The sequence below is a fragment of the Pavona decussata genome, unplaced genomic scaffold (genome assembly GCF_977016875.1).
Source record: "Pavona decussata unplaced genomic scaffold, jaPavDecu1.1 SCAFFOLD_56, whole genome shotgun sequence".
NCBI lineage: Eukaryota > Metazoa > Cnidaria > Anthozoa > Scleractinia > Agariciidae > Pavona > Pavona decussata.
Window position 1 is genome coordinate 354,206 of NW_028145478.1, and position 10,083 is coordinate 364,288.

At 38.7% G+C, this 10,083-nt stretch overlaps 1 protein-coding gene across 3 annotated transcripts; it reads left to right on the plus strand.

The window, feature by feature from the left end:
- Positions 1–1,731: 1,731 nt before the first annotated feature.
- LOC146480011 (uncharacterized) lies at positions 1,732–9,810 on the plus strand. Of its 3 annotated transcripts, none has more exons than XM_085110103.1 (2): positions 1,732–1,974; positions 9,018–9,810. In XM_085110103.1, exons 1-2 carry the CDS (start codon positions 1,770–1,772, stop codon positions 9,680–9,682), a joined length of 870 nt encoding a protein of 289 aa, XP_084966229.1. In that variant the 5' UTR covers positions 1,732–1,769; the 3' UTR covers positions 9,683–9,810. The 3 variants fall into 3 exon arrangements, with proteins under 3 accessions (XP_084966229.1, XP_084966230.1, XP_084966231.1); XM_085110104.1 differs by having other exon boundaries at positions 1,847–1,974; positions 8,965–9,810; XM_085110105.1 differs by having other exon boundaries at positions 1,910–1,996; positions 8,965–9,810.
- The last annotated feature ends 273 nt before the right edge of the window (positions 9,811–10,083 follow it).

Consider the following 10,083-nt stretch of genomic DNA (forward strand, 5'->3'; position numbering starts at 1 on the left):
GGTGTAGTAGTGGCCGTCTATTCATTCATTTTTCCTATTTAATGCGTTTTAATGAAGGTTGTACCTTCTTGTGCCCTTCCACCAAGGAGAAGGTCAAGAATGACACGGGAAAGTATAACTTTCGTTGAAATGCATCAACCTGGTTTCCAGGGCTTTTCCCTTGTAAATTGGGAGGTGCGACCCTCTCAATTTACAAGGGATATTAACTCTTTTAGCATTTAGCACCGGAATAATCCCAAAAGAACTTAAGGTGGCTCTTTACCATTTTTGCAGTTTCTTGCTGGTAATGATAAACATTTTTCTTGATGTTCTGGTTCTTTCAGCCCTGTAAAAAAAATCTGGGTTCAAACATAGTTTCGAGTACTTAAGTCCTTATGCTTTGCTAAGAACACCGTTTTAAGAGTTAATCTCCTCATTAAGTCAAAACAAATTCTGTACATACGTTTTGCTAATTTCTGCAATTTTTGTTTTTGCCAGTTATTGAAGTTGTCCATGTATAATTATCCCTAAGATTTTTTGGAGTACAAATACCAGCTTAATCCTAACATTGAGCCAATTAAAAAAATTCACCGTGAAAACTCATTAAAACGACCTTACTTTTCAGGCTAAATCTGGCCTTGTTTTGCGTGCCAGCATAATGAAAATTCACGTATCGGCTAGAAAACTGCGCGCGCTCGCGCCATTTTAGTACCAAGAGTAAAGGTATAAAGAAGGTAAGTTCATGACTCTACTTGCAGACTGATTTATTGTTGTGCTATTGATTGCAACGTGATCGTCCACGGGATAATCTCGTACCCAGAGTCCTCAGGCTCTTTGGCCAAGCGGTTGGTCGCCAGGAGAGACCAGGAGAGAGTAACTCCTGGACTAATTCTCCAGAGTCCCTCTTAGCGACCAACCGCTGGCCAAAGAGCCTGAGGACTCTGGATACGAGACAATCTCGTACCCAGAGTCTTCAGGCTTTTTGGTCAGCGGGGCAACGCCGGGAAGACTCTGGGGACATCGAATTTTATTACCGCAGGATTTCTGCGGTAAAACAATGGAAACCGTTACGGAACAGCCAATCAAAAAAATTGAATTTTTTCGATGTCCCCAGAGTCTTCCCGGCGTTGCCCCGCTGACCAAAAAGCCTGAAGACTCTGGGTACGAGATTGGATACGAGACAATCTCGTACCCAGAGTCTTTAGGCTTTTTGGTCAGCGGGGCAACGCCGGGAAGACTCTGGGGACATCGAAAAAATTCAATTTTTTTGATTGGCTGTTCCGTAACGGTTTCCATTGTTTTACCGCAGAAATCTTGCGGTAATAAAATTCGATGTCCCCAGAGTCTTCCCGGCGTTGCCCCGCTGACCAAAAAGCCTGAAGACTCTGGGTACGAGATTGGATACGAGATTGAGTAAAAGCTCCTTATCCCCCTTAACAACGATGCCAAAGAAAGAAATTCAAATGCTAAAGCATAAAATAGTCAAGGCAAGATATATGAGAATCGTTATCGTTGACGTTACTTGAAGCATGCCTTCAGGGTGGCGTCGAGAATGCACACGTCGCTAAGGGTTCTCGCTTTGGTTGCAACCTCGTTCCCAGGGCCTTTTCCCTAGCTTGGGAAAAGGCCCTGGGAACGAGGTTGGCTTTGGTTGCGTTCTATTGCGTCTTGGTTCTGTCCAAACTTAATGGAACCACAACATCTTCTTCAGTTTCGCCTGGGTATCATGGAGCTGGTTGCTTCGGTCTTGGTGTATTTTTTACGAATATCTTACCGTCTTCAGTTCGTTCATGTCAAATGTCGTTGAAAAAGGAAAACGCATTTCATCTCTCTCCTCTCCCCTCGCCGCCTCCTTTGTCTTTTTCTCTCTCGTCCCAATTTCCGCACGGTCAAACAGAAAAAAGGGCACAAAACCTCAAGGACACGCTTATTGCAAAGGCTGCGTTTTGCAAAGCATACAGTTTTGCCCAAGACGCGTACGTCCGAACCTCCGAGGTTAGTCGTTTTCTTTTTTGAAGTAAGTAAAGTTTTCTTTTCGATTTTTCCCTCATCTATACTGTACTTTTATGAAGAAACAATTTTCGGTATACAGTCAACTCCCTTTATTGCGGACACTTTCGGGACCGCGAGTTAGTGTCCTTAATAGAGAGAGTCTGTCATAGCGGGAATTTATTTCAGTCAAACGTCTGTAATATATTTTTGCCTGAGATTTAGCTGCTGTCCGTATTATCTGGGTGTCCATTCTAGCGAGGTGTCCGCAAAGCAAGAGTTGATTGTATTAAGTTCTTTTAGGTTATATCGGCTGCCATAAAGAAGGGTAAAGCTGTCGTCGCTGACTAAGTTGCACAGACCGAGTGCGCAGTTGATGAACATGTCTCGCCCGGCACGGTTTTGTTACAGCTACCGTTGCAGTTCAGTTCAGTTTATTCACACTTAGACATTTTGTTAAATTTACAAAGTGTAATAAAGAAAAAAGACGAGAATAAATGACTTTGGGGGGAAGTGTGCGGCGGTAAGAGCAGCAAGCAAACCACCGTATACATGAATTTAAATATTAAGGTGAAGTATTAATGCCATGGGTTAGCTGTGGAGAAATATTTCATGTGCGTTACTTACTTTGAGAGCTTAGCAGGTTTTTTATATTGTTTCTTGAACTGGCAATAGCTGATCGTTTTTACGTCAGTAAGAATCTCCTGTTAAATTTTGGCAAGGGCAAACTTCAATGTATGATTGCCATAATATGTTCTCACATTTGGTATGAAATTAAAATGTGCAGCAACGTGATCTGGTATTGTACAGGTGAATATCAAACACCTTTATAAGGTAGTTTCGAAATGCTTCGGGAATGTTTGTTTTATTTTGAGAGATTTTATGAGCAAATAGAGTGGCGACCCTACTTGAAAAGCAGGAACGGTGGAATAGCGGAAAATTCCGCCGTTGCGCCATTCCGGCTTTTAGGGTCGCCCCAAATAGAGACTTGTAAATTAAAATATTGTCTAAGGTCAACACATCTAAAAGTTTATAGTTAAGTGTAAAACTTTGTTTATTATGACAAAAGAAAATGAAACACAAATATTTATTCATGGGCTTTGTTTTAATATTGATCAATCGAATTGGATATGTATTAGCCCTCAGCTCATTATACCGATGGTGGAGATAGGAATATATAAGAATATTATAGAATATATAAGTGAGTAATATATTTGCTTTAGGGCGTTTAAAGGTAATAATGTCGATCGTCGTAGAATTCCTAAATTTTTATATACTTTGCTGTTAATGTGTTGAATATGGGGCACGCGGTTGAGGTTTTTGTTAATGGAGACCCACAGAATTTTTTCTTTAAGGACGGTGCCTACTATTGTTACTGCGTAACGTTCTGCGCATCTCGAGATACTCGGGTTTCCTATGGGTGGTGCCTGCTAATACAGGGATATTTTCTCCGCGGTTTAAAACTATACGGAGAAAATGGAACTTAGCAAATGCTTTTGGTATCTCGAAAGAAAATTGGGGGTAACCATGTATTTTTCAGAGATAATTAAGCTTCAATTTAGGAAAAAAATCCCATAGATTGCTTTACATTTTGGCGCTTTTTTGAGATATTATTGCTTAATTATCTCTAAGAAATGCTTGGTTACCCCCAATTTTCTTTTTGGATTTCAGTCGCCCTTGATGAGATTGGCTTTTCCCGCATAGTGATAAACCGCGCAAAAATACTTCGGTATTAGTAGGCACCGTCCTTAATATCATGTAAATCAAGGTCAATTAATTTGTGAGCTGAAGAAATTACCATGTAGTGGGTTTTGTTAAAGTTGACAGAAAGCTTATTAGCTGAGCAGTAACTAGGAAGATAGTGAATTCTTCAATTAGAGTTTTTTTAAGTTCTTGTGGAATATTACAAGAGTAGAAAAGTATTGTGTCATCGGCAAATGTTCTGATATTAGTTGTTTTTAAACAGCTAGGCATGTTGGGAGGAGTAGAATCGACTTCTAAAAACTTCTCGCAACGATTGCGGCAACAAATAAATTGCGAGACGTGTTCATTTCAAGTCACGTTACACTAAGCCACAATTCTTGCAGCCGAAAAATGGAGCGGTTTTAGGCATTTTCAACTGTTTTTTCGTCAGGAATAGGACAAAAGCAAAACAAAGGAGGCCCAGGGTTTTCAAAATGAAAAAATGTACCAGGAGGAAATGTGAAAGTAGGCTGAATACAATTGCACCGCGTTAGCGGTGCCGTGCGGCGAAAGCCGCACTGGGGGAGGGTACCCCCTCCTGCTGGGGAAGGGGGGGGGGGGGGTGGTCACGGCAAATTTTTTAATTTTGCATACCCAGAGATGCATTCTGTTGCATTTTCAGGGCAAAAGTGTTTGTTTGGAGGTCATTGTAAACTGAATTATAAAAAAGAGTTTTCTTCAAAATATCACTCAGATAAATGCAGCAATGATTTTTATTCAGTCAATACATGGCTTGCTGAAATCTGAATTGAGTACTCACTAATTTTACTTCACTTAGACGTATTATTTATATAAAATGTTGCAATTTTTTTTTTATATATATACTTTATTTACAACACGAACATTACTTACAAAATGTTACTTTACACAACTTACAGTGCTTACACTACTTACAACACCGTACGCATTACATTTTTTTTTATACATAGAAAGAAGAAAAAAAAGTTACAATTACAATTATTTGGCGACTAATAACTTAAACTAAAGTGATTACTAACATAATTTACAATACTAACACTATAAACACAATGGTAACAGAAAAATATAAAAGGATTATATATAGATTAAGTATAAGTGTTTTTCTTTTTATTTAGAAGGATAAGTAAAGAGAACTGAACGGCCTAGACTGCGTGAAAAATTGTCAACGGAAATTCAAACTACGTGTATTACAAAAACAAAAATGATAATAATAATAATAATAATAATAATAATAATAATAACAATAATAATAATAATAATAATAATAATAATAATAATAATAATAATAAAACGTTACGCGGTGCACATTATCGCCCATTTTTTATAAAATTCACTTAAAGTTCTATTTTTGGTACAAATATATTTTTCTGTTTCGAATTTAATTATTAATCCTTAACTTAAACCCAGCAATAATTGGACGAGTTTGTGATCTTCTGCAATCCCATATATATAGTTTGGCTATTAGTAGAAAGTAGTTCAGTAAAGGGCATTGTACGGCTATTATACCTAATAGCACATCCTTTAGACTAAGACTGATCAATTCATTTGACAACGAGTAATAATAACATTCAAAATCCTTCCAGAAAAGTTTTGCATATACACAGTCAAAAAGAAGGTGGATAAGGGTTTCCGGTTTAGACTTACAAAAGGAGCATTTATCATCGGTAATATATCCTATTTTATATCACTTAGTGTTAGTATATAATATGGAGTTAAGGACCTTGTACTGAAAGGCCTTAACATAGAATTCAGAGCATATGATGTGTGGTAAAAGAAATGCTTTTTCTAGCTGATCTTCAGTCAGATTAAAATCCCGTTTTAAAGTTGAGGTATTTTTAGAAAGCTGTGCCTTTTTACTTATGAGCAATGAATAATAATCTTTTGATTTCTTCTTTAAAATATCAAAATCGTTATTCTTAATTATCACGGAGGGTGGCATTGTTAAAAAGGTGTGATCAGTTGTTCTAGAATTAACTTTTAACTGGGACGGTACAGCATGTCTGAGACCTGCCCATACTAAGAAATTGTTTTTTTCAATCTTTCTTATAATGATACTATGCGACTCTGCAATACTTAAATCAAATCGAAGATCGGAAACCAGAAGAAAACCATTGTCGAAAAATGTTTTGTAAAGAATTGGCTTATTATTTATCCTAATGTCTTTATTATTCCAAATAATATTATACCGCATTTTATCTGTAGAAAAGTCGTCACGAAAATCGACCCACCATTGAAGCAGCTCGGAGTAAAAAGGTGATTTGATAAGAACGTCTTTTACATCATAGTTACAATGAAATAGAAAGAGGCCCCCGAAACTTTTAAGTTGATAACGCAAGTAATTCTTCCATGTGCTGTCGTTTTCGCTGAAGATTCTCTTTAGTCAGGCAAGTCTTAAAGATTTGACCATCGTTTCTAGGTCAATCATTTTCAATCCACTTTTTTGGTAGTCATTTATTGTTGACAAACGTGTAACCTTGTCAACACCTCTCCATAGGAATTTAAATATCAATCTGTTCAATTCTTGAACCGCCCACTTTGGAATTGTTAATAATGATGCCACGTAAACAAATTTTGGAACAATCAACGATTTGATAACAGTAATAAAATGTTGCAATGCTTTTCATACAATTGATCAATCACTTGATCAGCATTTCTATCAATAATCATCACAATAACGTTACTCAGTCAGATAAAATGCAAAATGCTGCAAAGCTTTTCATTCAGTTGACAACAACAACCTCAAATAATTTCCGGTTCATGTTAAATGTCGTTGAAACAACCTAAAAACAACGCTGGATAGTAGTTAATGAACATGAAGAAGATGTATATAACTATCAATTATAACAATTAGAATTAAAATCTGGGCAAAATATCGACGTCCGTAATCAGCTACGTTATTGACATAAATTCACACTTTGGAGACAAAAAGTACCCGGCGCAAACGCTAAAAGTAGCCGGTGACTTGCGTCGGGCGTCGGGTGCTTTTGAAAACCCTGCTGGAGGCTTCAGTTTATAGTGGTTACGAATTGAGGGAACACACAACTAACTGCCTTCAAACGAGGTGCATAAAGTTGATCAAAGAGACGCCAATAAAATTATTATATGACAGGATTTCAAGGCATCAAAGTCAACTAATTGACCATTTTACTCCATCGCTAAGCTCGCCTCGGCGCGTTGAAATCGATTTTCAAGCCAGTTAAACTGAAAGGAATGGGGTCGTTTTGCAGGATATCGTAGTCTAAATTCTACCGTATGTAATAATTTGCAAACTGCTTAGCGATGCATGAAATAGTAATCGGACCATGCAAGCCACTGGATGCAATGAAATGGCAAATGATTACGTTGTTTGACAAAATCTTCCTTCAAATAATCTTAAGTAAAATAAACAAATAAATAAATAAATAAATAAATAAAATAAATGGGAATTTCAGTGACACATCCACAGAGTGGCTTTTCGTCCACTGTTTCCAGGCTGAATTGGAATTTGAAAATGTTGGTTTTTGTGGAGGGAGGAAAACTGGAGTACCCGGAGAAAAACCCGCAAGGAGCAGGGACGAGAACCAACAACATATTCAACCCAGATATGGCGTCAACTCTGGTAATCGAATCCGGGCCACAATGATGGGCGGCAAGTGCTCTCACCACTGCGCCAACCCTGCTCCCCCTATGACGCATCTATGACGCATTCATGCCTTCTTTTTCTTGGCGTTTTCTTGCTTCATAAACTCTCCATAAACTCTTTTCTTGAAAAATCCGTTAAAATGTTGTTGTGAATTGTTGAGAAATTACACACGGGCAGTTTGCCACTTGGAAATTACGAGCAAAAGAAAATAGCTCACGGCAAAAGGGAAAGGGGACGTGGGGGCTTGGGTCGAGTTTTTGCTCGTAGTTCATCATGGGATATGGAAACCCATGACTAATAACACGAGCCCTGCTAATAATGGGTTTGACAGCTCTCACGTGCGTGTTTAAACCTTCATCAAAGTTTTGCCCTCTCGAGAACATCTTTCAGGGAACACCCTTTCCTGTATGAAATGAGCGGTGTTCCCTTTTAAATTCCTGTTGGTGCTGGATTTTCTTCTATTAACATGGTTGATATTGAGTTACGAAAGACAAGATTCGTTTGTTTTCTTTTTCTTTTTGTAGGAGAGCTCGTCCGCTGTCCTCAAAGTTAACTTCTGAGAGTGTTTTTTTAATGACGTTTTCTGGGTAGCCTATCTCGGTTATCTATCTAGGTTTGCTTTGAAGTTATTCATGTTCTCCTCGAATTGCCTTTTAGAGGAGTTTGTTCACAGCAGTCTAAAGACCTCCCCTTTGGCAAATCCTCTTTTAACACCAGTAGGGTGACATGAAGAGAAGTGCGTGTATTGGAAAGTTTTTAGTGGGTTGAAGTGAGTCCGCACACCAAGCACTGATTGAATTTGCCGCATGTTTTGTATTCAAAGGTCCGGCGGGGTCTGGGTTATGCGTTCTGTTTGTTAGACCTCTTGTTGTTTCTGTTTAGCGACTGTCGTTGTTATGCCCTTTGAGGCATTTGTTTCAAGTTTGGTTTGGCTCGTTTCAGTGCGTTTGGGGAAAGTACAGCTTCTCTTGTTACCTACTGTAAGGACAGGATTTGAGCCGTGCAATAATCTTTAACATGAAACAAAGACAGCAGGGAATATTCATACTAAGTGAATCAGTTATATTTTCACATAGGATCACTGTAATTACCCGTTATATCAAAGGAACAAATAATCTTTATCTTGCAGTTTTTGTATCACAAGTTTTTGTGGCAAGGGGTTGTGTTTCGTGTCACGGCTATTTGTCTTTTGATCCTTTCTTTAGCATTGTAGCTTCTTAGAGCTTCTTAGGGACCTATGCAATGCGTGAAATTGAGGGTTTAAGTCTGCTTTAGTAAAGGCTGTGTTTTTGTTATCGCTTCGCTCCGCTCTGTAACTGTGAGGTTCGTGCTGCAGGAGCTAAGTATTTTCTTTTGCCGCAAGCACTTTTCTTTTTACGTGGGCTAATTTCCTTTGCCGTGAACTATTTTCTTTTGCCGTGGGCTAATTTCTTTTGCCGCGAGGTAATTTATTTTGCCGTGGGCTAATTTCTTTTGCCGTGAGGTAATTTCTTTTGCCGTAGGCTAATTTTTTTTGCCGTGAGGTAATTTCTTTTGCCGTGACAGTTGTGGGCCAAAGTCCCTCTTAATTCCTAAGTGGCAAACTGCTCTTTGGAATGTCTCAATCAAGTGGTATACAGCAAATGATTGTTCTGTGTGCCCTGTTTTCGCAGGTTTGCTGAGTTCGTTGCTATGCAGTCCAAACAACAATTATTTCCATCCTTAGACTTCCAGAAAGAGGTTGATAGAGCCAAATGGTTCATGGAAGACCTTGAGAAGGGCGGTTGGAATGGTAGGTACAAAGTTCCCGGATTCAACTCATGGAGTAAAACATTCCCAGAAGAAGAGGTCCCAGACAAAATACTCTTCATGTTTCAAGATATGCCAATGTCTGCGGAGAAATTCGCTGAAATGATGCACCCTTCAAACATGGATTTGCGTACCAAATGGGATGAAGCTTTCAAAGACCTTGAAACTTTGGAAGTCACACCAGATGAGGGGCGCATCGTATTCACGCGAGCTGAATTATCTTGGCCTCTAAGCGATCGAGATTTCGTTCTGTTTGTCTCGCCCACTAGAGAAGTCGATTGGTATGGCAAGAAAGCGTATGCAATGTTTGTGAAAAACGCCACTCACCCTTCCAAGCCGGAGGGTGGAGATAATCTTGTCAGAGCGACAAATGGCGGCAATTTCTACATTGCAATTCCAGACGAGAAAGAACCACAAACAAAGTGTCAGGTGTTTGGATTAACAAACAACAACTACAACGGATGCCTTCCAAGTACTGGCATCGAGTGGCTGGTCTCCAGGGTTGTTCCAAGGGTGTTTCACAAGCTGAAAGAGAACGTGATCCAGGCCTATTACAAGTACTTCCAGAAGGATGAAAACTAAAACTGAAACGCAATCATTTGTTCTCGACAAACGATTGGTCAGTATGTGTGTTTACTCTCTCGTTTGGTCAGTATGTGTGTTTACTCTCTACCGCGGAGAAATCGAGTTTTGAAATTTTTACAGTTTATTAACTAGTAATAATCAGAGATTAGAGAGATGCGTTCGATCATTTGGGAAAAGAAAATTACATTAAGTGCCAGATATTTTTCACATGTTTAATAAAATCGCAAAAAATGTTTTCAATCTATAACCCAGTGTTTATAATATAGTATATATTTGGTGGCTTGCTTGTCTGGACTGTGCATCCTTGCTGTGTGGACTGTTATCAGGTAAGATGCGTTGTTTACGTTTGAAGTTAGAGTTACAGGCATTTGGAATCTTGCGAAAGCATATCGATATGT

Excerpts from the sequence above, each read along its gene's own strand:
- LOC146480011 (XM_085110103.1), top strand. The coding sequence starts at position 1,770 with ATGTCAAATGTCGTTGAAAAAGGAAAACGCATTTCATCTCTCTCCTCT. Across the intron at positions 1,975-9,017 it reads CGTACGTCCGAACCTCCGAG|ACTTCCAGAAAGAGGTTGAT; the intron begins GTTAGTCGTTTT and ends TTCCATCCTTAG.